At 45.5% G+C, this 19,722-nt stretch overlaps 1 protein-coding gene across 2 annotated transcripts in view; it reads right to left on the bottom strand.

Moving 5' to 3' along the window:
* The window catches only part of IFT43 (intraflagellar transport 43), a 179,244-nt gene that overhangs the window by 49,959 nt on the left and 109,563 nt on the right, over positions 1-19,722 (bottom strand). For both annotated transcript variants that reach the window (XM_069208441.1, XM_069208442.1), the window contains 2 exons: positions 10,125-10,154; positions 6,235-6,281 (listed from right to left, as the gene is read on the bottom strand). In XM_069208441.1, the coding sequence (XP_069064542.1) occupies positions 6,235-6,281; positions 10,125-10,154 (77 nt within the window). The remainder of the gene's footprint in view (positions 1-6,234; positions 6,282-10,124; positions 10,155-19,722) is intronic.

Genomic DNA, 19,722 nt, shown 5'->3' on the forward strand with positions numbered 1-19,722 from the left:
GGGGGCAGGTAGATTCGGTCTTCTGAAGCAAAGGCTTCCAAATCCACGCACCTCCCTTCCAGAGTAAATTCTATCAGTTGAGTTCTGCAGATAGGGCTGAAGCGTGCCCAGAAGAGCTCTTTTGTAGCAAGATGCCCCGAGGAGGGCCACTAGTCTAAGTGACCCTCCCCCCTTGCAAGGGAAGGCTGCACTGTCTTTTGTGACCTGCTACCGTCCTGCCATGAGAAATAACTGTCCGCCTTCTACCTCAGTGCGGGAATCAACATTCAGCTTTGACTTGACTCCACTGGAGCTAAACACGCTAGAGAAACGCCGGAGAGGCACCATATATTCAGTCTTTTCCAGGGGCAGGTTGATTTGGGTGGCTCCTGCCCCCACCCCCACACATGACAATTGTTCCAGAGGAGTGGTCCATGATTATGGAAGAGGTCCTGGACGGGAGCTGTGAATACTCTACTACTCAGGTGCACACCGACTTCACACAAGTCTCGACAGGTTCATGGGGGTCTGTCAGGCTTATAATCCACAAACAAAACGCAGAATGCCTGTGTCGTACTGACTCAGACCACAATCCCCTATTACCAACACTACACTTCAGGAAGACCTATTAGACTCCCCCTTTAGAATTACAATTGGAGATGCGACTGATGCATATTTTAGGGTGAACGAAGGTACGGCTTCTCACCTAAATGTGTAATAGAACACCTTCAAAGTAGTCATTAGAGATCTGTGCATCAAGACCTCCTGCAGTATTACGACAACGCTGATGAGAGAAGTCACAGAAACTGAAAGACAGTTCTGCACACTAGAAATTTCTGCAATAACAAGCTCAGGAGATAGTCTGCAACTTTTAGACTTTACTAAAATGTATGAGACACTGATGGAGAGTCTCCATTGCATACATTCTAAATAATACTTGACACACTAACATGGGGAAGGGCATGGGGTGGGCTGGATAGGAAACCCCATGGAAACCTATTGGGGCTGTACAGACAAGCTCAGACCAGCTTGTCACAACATAAATAGATATAAAGATAGGTAGATATAAACAAGGTATTCCTGGCCTACGGCCACACCATATACAATGTCTCCGCAACCCGTAAACGCATACAAATAACTCAACTCTCAACATTTTGAGCTTCACATCTGAACTAACACTATTCCTTAACGCAGACTTAGGTGTTCAGGAGATCAAAGTTGCCATCGATCACTTGGCCAGAGGGAAAATGCCCGGAATAGATTGCTTACCACCCGAGATTTATAGCACCTACAAGTCACACCTAGTTGCCCGCCTCCACACCAGGTATACCAAGGCACAACATGTAGGGGTGCTCCTGGAGTCTATGAGGGAGACAATAATCATGGTCTTACCTAAACAGGAATGGGTCCTGCTTGACGTCCGATCGCATATACCACTATCACTTCTCACACCGGAATGCACAATACTAGGAAAGATCATTGCCTGTTGACTGCTACCTTACCTGCCTGGGTTGGTGCAAACAGACCAGTTTGGCTTTGTCCCAGGCCACAACTCACATTAACCTACGCAGGTTGCTACATATCATGAACCAAGTTAGCTTCATCCCAGCGTCCCCATATGTGGCCTCTCGAGACATAGAGAACACCTTTGAATCATTATTAAGGCCAAACCTGTTTCAGATGCAACCAGGGCGGCTCCTCTGTAAGGGCAAAGGGGCATCGCCCCGACAGCAGCAGAAGATACAAACCTTACAGAACAAAAGAATAATAGGCTTTGTTTATTATCTGTTCGTTCTGAAAGGGGTGGGGCCATGGAGGTGACCAGCAGTGAGGGGGCGTGCACAGCACTCCCCCTCAGAGCGCATGTGTGTTTGGCTGGCCGTCTTAAGCCGGCCAAACACACATGCACAGTAGGCTCTCTCCAGAGAGCCTGCACAGGCTCCCAGTCTGCCTGGGAGCACCATTGCTGGGCGCTCCCAGCCAATCCTCACGCTGCTCTGAGCAGCGCCAGGATTGGCCGCTGGGCAGGCTGGGAGCCTGTGCCTGCAGCAGCGACGGGAGCAAGAGGAGCAGTGCAGTGGCAGAGAAGGTTCGTTTTTAAAATAATGAAATGTACCTCCCCGCTAGCCCTGCCAAACCAGTTCCTCCTCACGCCGCACCCACCCCGCCCCTTATTAGTGCTTCGAGCCGCAACTGGACGCAACATACCATGGGGCTCAAAGGGAACATACTGAAATAGATCTGGACGCTGTACTTGCAACCACTTGTAAGGGTAAACACAGGCAAGATATTTTCAGACAGATGGCAGATATATAGAGGGACCAGACAGAGATGCTCTCTACCCCCTATCCTGTTTGCCTTTGCCCTAAAGCCATTAGCATATCTGCTGTGATCCAGAGGCCTGGACTGGGGAGTAGAAATTAAGAGTAGATACTATGCGGAGGAGTGGTATGCAGACAACACACTGTTGTTTCTAAGGGACCAGGAAACACCCTGTCTCAACTGATATCACTGCTGAGTAGATTGGAGCCATTTTGGACCACAAGATCAAATTAGATGTCATGTTTGTTTCCTCTTTAGAGAACTGAGGATACCTAACTCCCTGAGTTATATATAAGATCGGAGCAAGAAACCTTCAAATGCCTGGGGGTCCAGATCTATCATACTGATCTTGGCCTGAGAAGAAAACATGCATGAATGAGTCACTAATGTCAGACAGGCTATTCTGTTCTGGCTTAGGTTCCACTATCCTCCCTCAGAAGGGTGGCTATCATTAAGACAGCACCCAAACTCCCTTATGGCTCTCCCTTGACCTTACCAAAAATCCCTTTTCCATGACTTGAGGTCCATTTTTTCAGAACTGACCTGAGGAGGAAACATATCTTGATAGAAAAGGCCATGCAGTCCATTGATGGGAGAAATTGGTGGACTCAACCCTGAGACCTACTATTTAGCTGCTCAGCTGCTCTGGATGACAAGGTGCTTTTCAGTAGGGTCAGATACAGAAAAACGGGCTATAACAAGCATAATAGGCAACAAGAACCTCGTGCAAGAACTGAATGCGGGGGTGAGACCGAGAGACCCCTACCCTTGGTCGCTACCAACAATTAAAGCCTACTGAGACAGATACGCAAGGAGGGAGGGAGTAAACACTCCATATCCTTCAGATTTACTGCTAGGGCTCGCTCCACCAAGGCAGGTGATTGTGGCCGACAACCATGCTACACAACCTTAGCATCAGACAGGAATTGTGCACCAGGTGCCAAACTGACTAGGCAGATTTTCTTTTTTTTTTACATATGCTATGTGAATGCCCCACATACAATCATATTGGGCATTTCTTGCTCTCTGTGCTGACAGAATTTACAGGTAGACCCCCTAGACAGTAATATCGAAGTACACTTATTGGGCAGGTTCATTAGACCATCAAAAGCCAAGAACACATCCAAATTCATAGACCTGGCATTGCTTCTGGGGAAAGGGAGCATAGCGATGTGGTAGAAGACGCCTGCGGCTCCGACTGTGTCATAGTGGCTTAGAGAACTGATCAAGTGGAGTAGCACACGTTACCTACCTTTGGTAATGAATTATCTGGCAGAGACATATTCTAGTTGTAGATTCCTTACCTTAGAATTTCCCCCAAGCGTCAGTCTGGATCCAGTGATTTTTCTTCGAGCAGTACCCTGCACGCCATTAGGTGGCGTCTGTTGACTCTGTGTCCAAGCATTGGCTTTCTATCTTGATTGTACCAAAGAGTTCTGAGTGGATGATCAACTCTTTGTGGGTTATGTGAGTGTGAAGAAAGGTCGGGCAGTGCAGAAGAGAACCATTTCTAGATGAGTTGTTCTCTGCATAAAAAAAATTGTTAATTGCTAAAAAAACAACCCCTGGAGGGTTTGCCCCATCACTCTACTAGAGTAACGGCTGCAACCGCTGTGTTAGCTTGCGGAGTTCCAGTCCTAGACATCTGCCAGGCAGCAACGTGGGCTTCATTGCACATGTTCACCAAACACTACTGCCTGGACAGGCAGAACATAGGGACAGGTACTTTGCCTGTTCGGTCCTGCAGGACTTCCTTGTATGATCTTGGTTTGCAGACCCACCCTTCGGTGATGGTATTGCTTGGGTATCCATTCTAAGGTAAGGAATCTGCAGCTAGAAGTCTCTATCAGATGAACAAGTTACTTACCTTCGGTAATGAATTATCTGGTAGAGACATATTCTAGTTGCAGATTCCTTACCGATCCACCCATCCTTCCCGCTCTGTGAACTGATTTCTAAGGACAGGGACTTCCCTTTCAGGGCCCTAGTTCTGGCACACCAGAGCCAGATTTCTTTGTGGGTCCACAGTTCTGACGCAGAAAGTCATGAAAAGAAATTGAAGTCAGCACACCGGCGTGGCACCTATATTCTCATGTAAACAAACAAAACAAAAAAAAAACAATTTGCTGCTCATACCGTGTGATGATTAAACTGTATGCACAATCAGTCCATGTTAATGTACATACTACTGCCAAATGTTGACAAAAAATACTGCCATCAACTTTACAAATCAATAAAGAGCTATTAAAACAAAAACAATGAGCTCTGACATATTAATTCTAGTATGCCAGCAGCAGGGCAAATCGGTGGATCAAGCTTTAGCCTTAACAGGCTGCGGCCAGCCCTTTAAAGCTGAACCTTTGTCCAGCCCTCCCTAATCAAAATTAAATACATTCTGAGCACTATGACCCATTATAACAGGGAATGTTGGACCTTGACTTCCTCTTCAGGGCTTGTGGTGGTGACCGCCAGCTGGCTGAAGAGTTGCCTGTAGTGGTAGGGAGCACCTGTCTGCCCTCCAGAGGTGGCAGGCACTGCCTGACTGAAGACTAAGGGGCAATGGAAGAAGCCGATCCACTGGTTCAAAGGCAACTTCTACGACAACCTATAAAGTCCAAGCGAGCAGCTCTGGAACGGAGGCTTTGGCTTGTAAGCTTACACAAACACCAACGAAAACATTTTGAGTACTATCTCTACCATAGCCCCCACTTCCTGCCTCGGTCCCAGCTGGATGATGATCTGAGACACTAAGATATCTGGGGGACTACGAGGGCCCCCGGAGACGTTTACTTTGACTGCTTTTCAGTGACTGGATTGGACCTTGAACTTGAAACCTTATTGCCCTCTAGGTAGCCATAGTCTTAGGCCACTCGACAATGAAGGCCCCAGCTAGGGTTGGCCATATTCAAGAAACTGACTCTTGAAGTTCACTTGTTAGCAACACCTGCCATCTGTGAGCCAAAGGCCAACGGTATGGAGTTAGGACTAAGGAAGAACACGGACTGCAAAAAGCCATCTGCTGTGCCAACTCTGGCTTTCATAGCTATGGGCCTAGATGTCCAAGCTCATCACTTGCAGCCAAGCCTGCTAAGCCACTCTGGACTCAAAAGTGAACAGCCCTTTGTGCTAGACTGAGATAGCACCTCCTGCTTCTCTGCATCTCTCCTACCAGTGACCGAAAACTTAAACAAACACAGAAATAACCCTGAATACCTGAATACTACACGAACTGCTCAGAAAACCAGCCCCACAAACCTTTTGCCACAAAGCATGGAAAAGGATTCTCGATTTAAAACCGTCTTACAGATGTATTTTTGAAGCACAAAATACTTGTGACAGGTCAACCATCTTCATTAGTTGGGGAAATTATGCGTTGTGTACCTAAGTTCCATCTCCAACCAGCACCCGAGAAAGCACTGACTGTTCAATCGACGCGGTCACTGAAGACTCAAGGAGATGAAGGGGATCTTGACTAACCTTTGCAACCAATAATGGGCAGGTCCCTGTGACACCGAGGAAAACAGCAATACCAAGGCTGAAGCTGCTCAGTAAACCTCGCCTACATCAGGATCCACAGTAAAGATCAACGCCCGCGTTCTATGTTATTGAACACACCATGCTTTATCAGTGATCATTCATGACTACCCAGGATTTAACTGTGTCTCTGACCTTTTGAACATGGTTGAAAGAGAGAGAGATTGAGACTGGGGGAGGAGGGGAGTGGTCGAAGAAAGTGGGGTGGGAGTGTGGGTTGAGGGAAGGGAAGAAAAAGAGGAACACAGACAAAGAGCACAGACAGGCTGAGAGAGAAAGTATTGATGCTAAACAACAAAACCTGTGACAGAATGCCTGTCCCCACCTCCTACCTCAACACAGTGGCAGTTCCATCTTCAACAATCCCAGTGATAAGATGTGTAGCAGGGGTGCTCTTACCTCCTCCATCATCCGACCCCTCCAAGCTCTGCTGTCGCAGCCGGTGACTGGAAAGAAGCAAAAGAGAACCTGAGAGAGCCCGCGATACCCCGCAGCACATCAATGCACCCGGTCCCGACACACTCCAAGGTCACACCCTTACTCTGTGCATATGATCCCACGCCTGTCGTAAGGTGAGCACGCTATTGCCATAACCTGTTGGCACCTCCACCCTTAACATCCTTCCTTAGGGTACACTCGGTATTACAAACTGCCTCTGAGCACCACATTCCCACACCCATCACCTCTACACCACATACACACTATACCCCGCCTTTGAGCTGCCTCTGAGCACCACATTCCCACACCCATCACCTCTACACCACATACACACTATACCCTGCCTTTGAGCTGCCTCTGAGCACCACATTCCCACACCCATCACCTCTACACCACATACATACTATACCCCGCCTTTGAGCTGCCTCTGAGCACCACATTCCCACACCCATCACCTCTACACCACATACACACTATACCCTGCCTTTGAGCTGCCTCTGAGCACCACATTCCCACACCCATCACCTCTACACCACATACACACTATACCCTGCCTTTGAGCTGCCTCTGAGCACCACATTCCCACACCCATCACCTCTACACCACATACATACTATACCCTGCCTTTGAGCTGCCTCTGAGCACCACATTCCCACACCCATCACCTCTACACCACATACACACTATACCCTGCCTTTGAGCTGCCTCTGACCACCACATTCCCACATCTAGACTCTATGCACCCATGCACCCTTCCTATGGGCACAACCTCCGCAACCATGTGCGCGCACACCAGACAACATCATGCCTGTGAGCACCACATCCCTACACACAACTGCTGCACATTGGCATCCCTGTGCCCTGCCTCTGAGCACAACCTGTGCATGCACACATACATACAGAAAATACATACTGCCTTTGATTTCTCACTTCCTGTGAGCTCCACATCCTCCCTTCTACCTTCTATGCACCTGTAGCCCTGCTCCCTGCCTGTGAACCTAACCTGTGTAACCATGCACACACATACGCACAAAACACGCACCCGATTGTACTCACTCTCTAAGCTAGCACTGCCTGCAATTACCGCATCCCTCAACCAAGTCTTTACCCACTTCCTATTACTCAACCCTTAACCCTGAGTGCAACCTCTGTGTGCTAACACCCATACACCTAGACTGTCTGAGCACTATACTTAGCGTCTTCTCACTCTTGTCTCCAGTGCCTGAAATGGAAAAATAGAAGTGCAGGTACTGTGTATCAGGGTACCTGTTTGTTTCGGAGAAGTGCCGGTACTCTCCAATTAAAAGTATTACGTTTTTCTTGAGAAGAGCAGGTACTCCCCCTCTCAAAATAAAACAATGCCGTTACTCAGTACCGGTCAGTACCGGCCCATTTCAAGCACTGCCTGTCTCTGCATCTTACCTCTAACCACAGCCACTGACCCATGGAGCAACTGAACGAACACACACACACACACACACACAGCAGCATATCCTGACACGGCGTGTATGCACCATTCTGCTTGCAAACTATCTCTGTGCGTAATGTCTGTGCAAATGCACTCACACACACATACACACACACACAAGCTCTGCGCACACTGCAACATACTCTGCCTTTCTGCATCCTTATCCACCACATCCTGCACTAAGGACTCACAACTTCTACATACGTATCCTCAAATCCAGGCGCAGCCCGTCCTTTAGGGCGGAGGGGCCACGCCTCCCCCACCTTATGCCCCTCATGAAGAGTGCCAGTCAGGCTGAACAAAGGTCAGCCTGACAGACACTCATCATGTTCGGGTCAGGCAGCCAGGAGCAGACATGTGCGATTTGTGCAAACTCCTGGCTGCCTGAGCTGAACTTTGCTGTGCTGAAGAGGTCACAGCTCCTGAGAGCGTGACCTCCTCGGCTCAGCAAAGGTGCCTCTAGGCCCTCCCCCGGGTGAAGAGGGGAAGCGTCACCCACTGACTTCGACATTGACTGGGCGCTTCAGGTTTAAGCCCTGAAGCGCTCAGGGCGATTGTCAATCAGTTGACACCTCGTCACAGAGTGGGGAGGGGTCAGCAGTCTCACTGACCCCATCCCACTCTGTGACAAAGTTGGGACTGCTGCCTTCCCTCATTGGCTAACCTAAGGTCAGCCAGAGAGGGAAGGCAGCAGTCCCAACGCTCCTGGGACTTCCGAGGCTGAAGGTAAGTGTGTGTGATCTTTTTAAATGAATGTTTGGTGCGTGCATGTATGTTTGAATGTTGATGAGTGTTGTTAATGGGCGTGCGTGTGTGTGTGTGTGTGTGTGTGTGTGAAAGAATGAGTGTGAGTGTGCTTCCCGCCCGCCCCCTCCTCCCCTAAAACTGCCAGCCGCCATGGCTCAAATCTAGCTACTGAAAGCCCTCCACACCCACAGTCTCTGAACACCCTATCCCCTGCCTCTGAACAACCTTCAACCGCACACTGCTTCTGATCATATAGCTATGTGATGTTCTCTCTCTTTCACAATCCATCTGATCACCTTTAACCCCATGACACTGCAGTGCAGCCAATCGTGCTTGCTTGCTCAAGGCTCAGTCACACACACCTTTCAGGGAAGGCATTTGATATCATCAGGTATGCCGGAAATACTTCCACAGACTTTGGAAGAGCGACCTTCTGTTCAGCTTGAAATTAATAGATGTGTCTGTACTGTATGTCTTTATTCCCCAGCCAAACAACCAAGCATCTCTACACTCCCAGGGTCTGTACTGCTCTTTGATTGGCTTACAACAATCATCAGCACCTACTACAGTGAAAAGGCATTTAAGTGTTGCATTATGCTGAGGTGGTGGACCGCTACTAATTAACTGCCCCACAATCATGAGCATAAGACAAAGATGAGGGTGCATTATATGGGTAAAGGGCAGTTAATAGATGTTCACTCCAGACAGCAGCATGTGGGCAATATTGCTGACTGGACCCGCACCTAAAATCTGTCCCCTCCCAGAGGAAAATAAACAAGCCACCTATCCCCATCTAGTTCATGTCACTGCTTCAGACTTTCAATGGACTCTGGATGCAGGCACACAGCCATAGGTAATGCTGCTTATTAAAAGTCCTTTGAGTGGCTGAACCAACCTCAGGTCCCCTATAGGGTGTCAACTGGTCTTACGTGCGGGGTTCAACCTGAACATTTGCTTCATCCTGAGTTAATGAGTAGCCCTTATGATCAACATAAACATATAAGTAATACTGGTGAAGCTGGAACCAATAAACAGCAGGCACTAATACCCAGTTCTGCAAACAGATACTTGCATCCAGCAAGACTCAGTAGTCTTGCACATGGCATTTTCCCTGGGCAATTTGCAGTACAGCTATGCCAGGGGTATTGCACCTGTTATGTATATGGCACGTCCGCTTCTCCCAAAGATCAGCTCCTTTGTTGTGCTCTTCCACTCCCCCTTCTTTTGGGACAGGCTAGTGATTAGTAGTCGTCATGTGCAATGTAAGATGGTAAACAGACCATGCCAGGATAGGGGATATGAGAGTAAGGGGAAGGTAGACCACCTCACCTTAGCACTATGATGACAAAAGAATAGATTATTAAGATGTCAGAAAATGATAGCCCGTCTCTTTAAAATCCATTTACGACCTAAAATGGCGTTTGTATGCATTGAGAGGTTCAACTGAGGGCATTATGATGCTTTAAAAAGCTGCCTTTTAGTAGTGCTATAATGTGCAATCTATTTCTCGCTGCTCTTGGTATCTGCGGTCCAGCCTCGTATTCTACTGAGCAAGGATCACGGTTTATAAATGTTGATCCCAATAGGATGGGTGCAGCCAGTGGAGATGCAGAACTGGTAGATGGGAGATACTTACTCTTCAATGTCATCTGCTTTCTTCCCAGACCTGAAAAAAAACAAAGACAAAAATGTGAGTGTGGGCAGGAGATAGATTCACAAGTGCACATGGGCAGAGCCTGCGAAGGCCACAAACAAACATTGTGCAAGACCAGCAACTCAACAAGTCTAGCTTTGGGTATACCAGAAGGGCAGCCAGCACGAAAAAAGGTACAGAGGAAACAGATATTTTTTCTGTAAAGCTTTTCTGGGACCCAAACAAGTGGCACTCCCAAGTGATTCCAAGTGGGCAGTTTGGGAGCACGTGTCTACTGATATCTGAAACTGATACACTTTAAGGGCAGACTGCCACCCCTTCCTGAACATAAGGAAGTGATCGACTGGTTCTCATATAAGGGTTAAATATGATCCTGTGGCAGACCTGCCAACTCACAATGTGCCACACAATCCCAGCTTCCTTCCCTTGGTCACCCCGGGAGGAGCCCACATCACACGGTAGGTAAGATGCGCTGGAGAGCGTTGCCCAGAGTGGGTTTCCAGCTCCTCTTTGGTGGCTCCGGACAGCAGATGTCCATTAAAGGGTTCAAAACACCGCAGAGCATAGACGCCAGCTGCAGCAAACTTTTATTTGTTTTCTGAGGAGGCAGAAGTGCCGCTTAAGTGGTTCTCGGTAAAAAGCTTTGCTTCCTCCTCACAGTGAAATACTTCTTTAAGTTGGCAGGTCTGCACTGGGCATTAATGAACAGAACGGTTGATCAACCCCAATTTATGTAAAGGAAAGACATGACCTAACGGGCATTAATAAAAGGCATCAACAATTTGGTAATAATGGAAAGATGTGGGCCGACCCCACACCTGCAAAGCACCAGAACTGTGTAACGGTGGGTCTTCAGAGAGTGACAATCTCTCGCCTTGTGACTGAACTACACGTCTCCTCTCTGCAGTGTCATTCAGAACATCCCCTCTATCGTCTGACTCCTACTCCCACGTCAGAGCCTAATTAATCCTCATCTACCTGTGTATCCAGCCCAGGTGTCTAAGTAAAGGGAGGAAGGTTTTGTTCTGTGTCATCTGCCCCACGCAGGCGTTAGAGCCAGGTAGGGTTTAGCATCATAACCTGCGTCTCTTTCTCGACCCTATCCCTCACTGTACCATTAACTGCTTAATCCGGAGTAAACACCACAGATTAATCTTTAGATGGTATAACATTGGCTCTAACGTATTGTTTCTCCGTCACTCTTGAATACATTTCAAAGAGCACTCCTTTGTCGTTTAAAAGCATTGGGTGTGCACAATTCATGTAATTTCTATTTGCATAATTATACAAAATTTCAGAAACATTACACAAATGTATGCATAATTATGCATAATTACGCAACGTGCAAAACCTGCATCTGGCGCAATGTTTTAGTGTGTACTCATGTTCATTTTTGGAGGCCAAAACGCATGCTCTGTTAAAAAAAAAAAAAAAGCACAGAAAACGTAAGTATAGTGAACAACAGCTGCGTGCGTTCTCGCTGGCGTGTAACTACGGTAGGTGGCATAATTTCGGGAGTTTGGCACAAGCGTAATGCAAAATCACTGAAATTACGCGAGATTATGGTGATGTAATGCAGTTTTACCCATGCCTATTTAAAGTGCCTCCAGTGGGTTGCTATTCTGCTGCTCAAATCGTTCCTAGGTAAACATCGTGTAATAATTCTTGATGTTTTAACTATGCCACCAACAGTTTGGCTCTTTTTATGTCACTGGGAGACCTCCTTATACCGCAATCAACCCCATCAATACACTTCAACGGTTGTTTCTACATATGACACCACCCACCCCCAAAAGATGGTAAGAGGCGCTGCTGCATCTATCCTGACATTCTCTGCAGCACCCATGCTTATATGCAGCAGCCAGACCCGGAGCACTGGGCATACACGTCATCAAACGTCATGCACCTCATCAGCGTGTCCTTTAAAAGCCAGGTCACTAACACTCTGCCAGCCACGCACTCCGAAGGGTACCCAGGAATCTGATGCAAATCAGAGCGCTTGATGACCTCACCAGGAGTATGAAACAATATACACATAATGCAACCAGACCACCCAGGAAAGAGCTTTAGACCTCGTAAGGGATATGGAAAATGCTGTTTAAAGAGCAAACACATTCTGCACGGATATTAAAAAGAACCTTCTTTCATTTTTTAACTCGTGCCGAGAGAAAAAAAAAATTGTCATGAAACCTGTTGATCATGGGAAGTAGATGAATTTGGTCCTAAACTAAAAGTAGATACGATTTGGGGATTTTCTTACGCCTTTAAAGGCTAGGCTAGTTTTAAGCTATACAAATACTACATACATACATAACCATCTATAGGTCTAGCTTGATTAAATCAATCTTTAATCTAATTTCAGGGCATTTGATTGATACGTTTTATGTATCTATGTAACAAAACAGAACATGCGTTTCAAGTTCAAAGGGGATATTGGTACTAGAAACAGAAATGTATTGTTGCCAAGCTCAAATGTAGTTATGTTATCGACATCAGAAGGATAAAAGGCTGTGTGGAACCAAAATGATTTGACTCGGTGTTCATGAGGTGAAACACAGATCCCCTAATCAGGAATATTAGTCCAATAAACCATGTAGCGCATAAAAGCAACTTCGAACTGTGATTCTTCCAAGTATAACTGTCAGGAAGGAGGCTGTGCTCGCAGGAAGGATGGCGCCCCACAAGGGCAACAATAGATAGAATATTAAAAAGACACTAAGGAGAAAGATCCTTTTTGGTGTGGGGTTTGGGTGACAGAAATGCTGCACATCTGGTAAAAATAAATTCTCCAAAGCGTGGGTACTATTAAACAAAAAATATGTCCCACTTCAGCTTATTTTCATACGAAGTCCATATTATAAAAATAAAAACATTCCTTCTATAAATGCAGTTATAACATCTAAACCAAATAGAATTTCGCTTTCTAGCTCTTTATAGTTAAAAGATTGTACTATTTATTTAATCTCAATTTAAAAACATCATATTACACTCTAAAAAGTAAGTCACTACAACAGTAAAAGGATTTTCCACATAATTCTAATACGTCAAAAATACAACTCGTGTATTCATATTATACACACACTCTTGTCAGAATTCATATCCATATCACTATTATATGTAAAATCATTAAACAAAATCCCTGCCTGTGGACGCGGCATTTCGGCGGACTCAAGTATGGTTCACACCACCTTCATCAGGACACAATGTTAAACACAGGAAACTGCTGTGTACTGCCGACAGGCCCTTCTTGTCATCCTGTTTTCTTATTGCTCCCAGCCGAGTCAGATCGCTATTACGAAGACCGCATCGGCAACAGAAATAATATGTATTTTTTTTTATTTTGTTTAAATAAACAGTCTAATCTTTTAACTATAAAAAGACAGAAAGTGAGTGTATATTTGGTTTACATGTTATAACTGCATTTACAGAAGGCTTGTTCTTATTTATATAACAACTTAATATGAAAATAAGCCCAAGAGGGAAATATTTTTTGTTTGTTGACACTATAACTCGTCCCTTTTGGCATGGTAGTGTATTTCTCCCTTTTATTGGGAGTGGGTACTAATAAGGACATTCTGAAGCCAACTCTAGTCAGATGACAATACCCACTGCTTTAGCAGAATGGTTATCAGCGGATTTATGTTACTGGATGTGGAATACATCTCACTTAACGTTTTTTTAACCTCCCCCTCCTTCTATCTTTACCAACTATTAAATAACGCACTTGCAGTTTCTCATTGGTGTTCAAATTTTAAATGCACCCATCATCGTACAGCGCTTCGACACCCGGGCAGGCCTGGTTCGCACTTTATTTAACCACAAAAATAAAACTAAATAAAATGGGAGGTGGGCAAAGTTTGCTCACATATGTCTGAGAGAAGAGCAGGGCGTCCCTTTTTAAAGCAAGGCGAGCCACATCGCTCAGCCACGACCCTAACAATGCGCGGGAGAGAAAGTAAAAGTCTTGCAGTTTTGCAGAAAGAAAGAGCAGGGGTGACACAATGCGCTTAGGAAAGGACAAGCGATGGTTGCCATCAGAAATGTAAAGCAGGAGAGTCCTTGCAAGGAGTTGCCGACCTCCTTATAAGGAGATATAATGGATCAGCAGTGCCCCCTTGTGGTCGACTGGAAACGGCTCCTGCCCAGTTAATCGTTTGCTTACAAGAGACAAAATAATGGATAAAAACATGAGTATTTCAATGCGTAACGGACTATAAATAAGACTGAGCTCCGGTCACAACCATGAAGAAAGAATATGATGAAACCTCAGGTCCCTTTTGTGGTGTGGGAGGTATTGTTTGTAATCGCATTCTAGACATCTTCGTGAATGTACTGTTCGAAAGAGTGGTAGGGAATAGACTGTAGATCAAAAGGTCTACTTTATTTACAACATCTGGCTTCTTTCATTTCAGCATCTACAGGTGCAAAACAAGACATTTTTATGATTTCATTGTTCTCAATCGAAACTTTACAGCTAATATTTTTACTATTTAAATCGGCTAATGTCGGTGCGTACGGGGCTGAATAACCGAAGAAAGAGCGAAACATTGCCCCTGGAAGCAAAACAAGGCAACTGCACCTTATTTCATGGAGAAAGTTAAGTAATGGTAAACTTAGGAAAGCCCCCTCCCCACTCCTGAACTTCAATTCACTGGGGTAGCAGAAGTGACATTATATGCCATTTGACCTATGTACTCACTCCCACACAGATGCTAACACACAAACACATTGTCACACATATACACACACACTCTCACACAAACACACTCACCTGCGCCCAACATACATTAATAAGCTTGTTTTTTTTACTTACCTCAGATGCCAAATTGTACCCAATTTTGTATTACATGAATAGTAAATAATATACTGTTTTTCACTTATTAGTGTTATAAAAAATGACAAAATACAACGAGATTGGAGCCCCAACCTATGTCCATAAGAACGAGGTGCCCACTGTCCTTCTGCCCTGATTTTGCTACCTCCACCTCCAGGGATCACAAAGGCAGTGCCAGGGGTCGTATGAAGGAAGCTAGCGGCGGTGGCTCCTCCGCAGCGGCGTAGAAGCGTCGCCCCACTGGCTAAGAGCCAGCAGCTGAGAAATAAAACAATATTTCATTTTATTTTTCAGCTGCTGGCTCAGCTGAGCCAGTGTGTGAAGGGAGGGGTGGGGATGGGCCATGGAAGGGGGGAGGAGGAGTGGAGAGCACTAAGTGCGCATGTAAGCTTGGACAGCCACCTTAGGCCAGCCAAACTAACATGCGCATTGAGAGAGAAACTCCACAGATGCCAACGCAGTGTCTGAGCGGCAGACCAAGCAGCTCAGACCAATCCTGACACTACTTTCATCCTAGCTATGGCATGAGAGCAGCATCAGGTTTGCATGGGGGAGCCTGTGCTGGTGTTCCAGGGCAGGGACTGCTGGGACACCATAAGATGAGGAGCGTGAGGCAGCCGGCAATGTCGGGGGAGGTATGTTTATTTTTTATTTTTATTTATCTCCCCCAGTCCTGCCCCCCCCACCACTCCTGCAAGCTTGGCAACCCCTAAATAACGTCCATGCCCCCTTGTCATTTAAGAGCGAACAATGGTTGTTGGGGAAACCTTAAAACATTTAAGCAATTCTGCCTGTAAATGAAAATTTTAGTAATTTTTTGGGGATATAATTTAAATGCAACCAGACACCATTGAACTAACAGAATAAAGATTACAACAAAATAGTAAATGACGCTTAGCATATTTAAAGTGAAAACAACAGAAGGCAACGTGTTTGACTTCTACAAAGTTTGGCTGGCCACCACAAATGCCTACTTTAGGGCCTGATTCACAAAGACTTGCCTGTGGTTGGGTTAGGGCGTTAACTATCGGGTGGTATTGTAACAATCTCACGCATTACTTCTACTGACCAACACTGGCTTGTGAAGAGTTTTCACTATGGTAGGTCGTCTGCACAGGTGGGTTAAGAGGAAAAATGCATTTGCACGTTCACTTTTTTTCTTTTTTTGACCAAAGGGAATACAATTATTTTCTTGTGGGGAAACCCCTTCTGTCCCCATGAAAACTGCAGGGTACTCCTTCCCTGCTTTGGGAAAATGGTTTAACCAACTTTTTTATAGTATAACTTTATAAAAGTTTTAAGTTGCAAACGTCCAAGAAAAATGTTTCCAAGTACCCAAAACTTGCAAGTTTGTAGGTGACCCAAGGAGTATGTTGGCCTACCACCTAGCAATCTCCCTTTCCTGCTCAAATTACGATAGCAGAAAGCTGCAAGACTGGCACATTTTCTGCTGTCGTTAACACACTTTAAGATTCCAAACTTCCACTTACCTGGATACTGTGACTCCGGAAGTATTATTTAGAATCATCAATGTTTTTTTGCACTAAAAACCTAAAGGCAGCCATTATCAGGGATACCAGGGAACCTCTGCACTAGTTCTACAATAACGCCAATCATCTTAGTGGCTAATAGCGCTGCTCCTGTAGTTCCCATTTCACATAGCTGTAATTTGCCCAACTATTGCTCATGTTAACGTTTCCCAATCTATTCACTTCAGATTCTGAAGGACTAAAGTTTCCCCTACTTGGATTTCAACCCGTGACCAGCAGATCACACAGATTTCAGAAGCAAACTCTTAACTTACTGAGCATAACTTACTGAGCATTGCCTTTAGCTTTACCTATTTAAGTCTGCTTGACTTACACAAGCTAGGTGTCCTAAAGTCTTCAGTTCAGCTTTAATAATTAGGTCTGTTTTACGTTCTAGTTATTTTATATACTGTTAGCATGCTGCCTAATGGCCACCTTAAAACTCAGTGTACATAGAAGTACCAAAACAAAGTGGTACCAAGACATGCATTGTCCATCAAAGTTGCACACTTCAGGCAACTCTCTCTCCCTGGTGGTCTCCAACTCCCTCTAGAAGACCACCTGAAGGCCGTAAATAGCGATATTTTAAATATAACTGAACTACACGGTACTAGGAACACATTCACATACAGGTAAGCTATGGTTAGAGGGGCTCCGAGTGCAAAGCTCTCCCCTATAATACTGTCAGAGAACAAAGTACGGCAAGCAGTTTTTAGGGGTCGTTGTGGGCAATTGTAGAGATGGATAAGTTACTTACCTGTAAATCCTAGTTCTCTTCCAGGGGTATCCTCATCAAAGTCATAAACATTGAATATTGCCGCCCTTGTGCGCGGACCCCGGAGCATCCATAGAATACACACATATAAAAGTTTGAAATATGCATGAAATTTTTATATATATATATATATATATATATATATATATATATATATATATATATATAGCATTTTTAGGAGACAAATTTTCATACTAAACTCATATATACGTGTGTATAACATCACTGCAGACTATATTCATAAACAGGCTAAAATGCTTTATTTCTATGGAGTTTTTATTATTATTATTTTTTTAAACAGTCCTTTTCAAAATTACACTAAGAGAAAAACTTTCCAAAGCCCCATAGCTGGGCCCAGGGAAAGAAGTAGTAGCAAAATCAGTGAAAAAAGAGAAAAAACTACATTGAAAACAATGGAGCATTATTAGCCAATAGGCTGCATGCAGGTTAACACAGGAGAACCATAACATTCTGGCACCGTGCCTTTAAGACCCTGAGCACCTCCAGTATCCCACCATGCCTCAGGGGTGAAGGAGAGGTGACAGTTGGTTCACAGTTAGGTCAGTACTTTTTTACGGTGACAACTTGTCCAGCAGATTCAAAAGATAGTGTGTCCTGCACTTCTAGGAGACTTGCGTCCGGGGAGGAGGGTGGGTTGTTTATGACTTTGATGAGGATAACCCTGGAAGAGAACTAGGATTTACAGGTAAGTAACTTATCCTTCTCTTCCAGGGGATCCTCATCAATAGTCATAAACACTGAATAGATTAGCAAGCCCATCCCTTAACTCTGCGGACTGTCTAATAGAAGTGCAGGAAGAGATATGTATTATGCAAACACATTTCTCAGAGATGCTTGCCCAACTTGGGCGTCTGCTCTCGCATCTGAGTCCAAACAGTAATGCCTAGTAAATGTATGTACAGACTTCCATGTAGCAGCCTTACAAATTTCAGAGATTGGAACATTAGTAAGGAGGGCAGCCGTAGCCGCCTTTCCTCTTGTCGAATGAGCCTTAGGCCTAGCAAGTAGCTGTTTGTTAGCCAATTGATATGCAGTAACAATACATGAAACTATCCATCTAGATATGGTTTGTTTTGAGGCTGCCTCGCCTGTTCTCAAATGGCCGTAATTTACAAATAAGTGGTGAGATTGTCTAATTAGTTTGGTCTTATCCAAGTAAAATTTTAGCACTCTTTTCAAATCCAGGGAGTGCAAAGCTTTCTCCGCCGGAGTATCCGGATTGGGGAAAAAAGTTGGTAGTGAAATAGTCTGATTAATGTGAAATTCTGACACCACCTTCGGCAAGAATGATGGATGAGTTCACAGAACCACTCTATTCTCGTGGAAGACTGTGTATGGTTCTTTGGAGGACAAAGCCTGAATTTCACTGACCCTCCTCGCGGAAGTAATGGATACCAGAAAAGCCGTCTTCCACATAAGGTGTTGCAAAGAGGCTTTGTGGATAGGTTTGAAAGGAGGGCCCATGAGTTTTGATAGTACTATGTTTAGCTCCCATGGCGGGGAGGGTTTTCGAATGGGTGGAAAACTTTTTTCAAACCTTCTAAGAAATCCTTGACTACTGGCCTTGTAAAAAAGGATTCCTGAGAAGGTGACTTACGATAGGCTGTAATGGCAGATAAATGTACCTTAATAGATTACATTTGCAGGCTCGATTTTGCCAAATGGAGTGGGTAAGACAGTATGACCTCCTCCTGAGCCAGTATAGGATTTTGACCCTGCTGACAACACCATATGTAGAACCTCTTCCACTTGAACGCGTAAGAACGCCGCGTGGAAGGTCGTCTGGACTCCTTTAAGATGTTCCTGCACTCCTGCGAGAGCCCTAGGTGCCCATACTGCAGGAATTCAGGAGCCATGCCGTCAAGCTCAGAGAGGGAAGGTTGGGGTGAAGTATCCTGCCTCCCAGCCTGCAAAGGAGATCCGGTCTGCACGGCAGCCTCCTGTAGGCTGTTCTGATAGGTTGAGGAGATCTGTGTACCAGAACTGACGAGGCCATTGCAGAGCTATGAGAATCATTCTGGTGCCGGATCTGTAGAGTTTGTTTATCACCGCAGGTATGAGGGGAATTGGTGGAAAAGCGTAGAGAAATATCCCTGACCAGTCGATCAACAGGGCATTCCCTCGAGACCCCGGACGGTAAAACCTGGACGCGAAGTCTGGGTATTTCTTGTTTTCCTCATCTGCGAAGAGATCTAATTGAGGCCGACCCCACTGACCGAAGATGTCTTCGACGACCTCGTCGTGAAGAACCCAATCGTGGGCGTCCTCGAGAGTTCTGCTCAGGAAGTCCGCCTCCACGTTTTGTTGCCCTGGTAGGTGAACTGCTGTAAGAGACATTCCCCTCGCTAAGAGCCAATGCCAGATGGCCTGAGACTCCCGAGATGGGGCAGGGATCTCGTTCCTCCTTGTCTGTTCAGATAA

The sequence above is a fragment of the Pleurodeles waltl genome, chromosome 9, assembly GCF_031143425.1.
Source record: "Pleurodeles waltl isolate 20211129_DDA chromosome 9, aPleWal1.hap1.20221129, whole genome shotgun sequence".
In the NCBI taxonomy this organism is placed as follows: Eukaryota; Metazoa; Chordata; class Amphibia; order Caudata; family Salamandridae; genus Pleurodeles; species Pleurodeles waltl.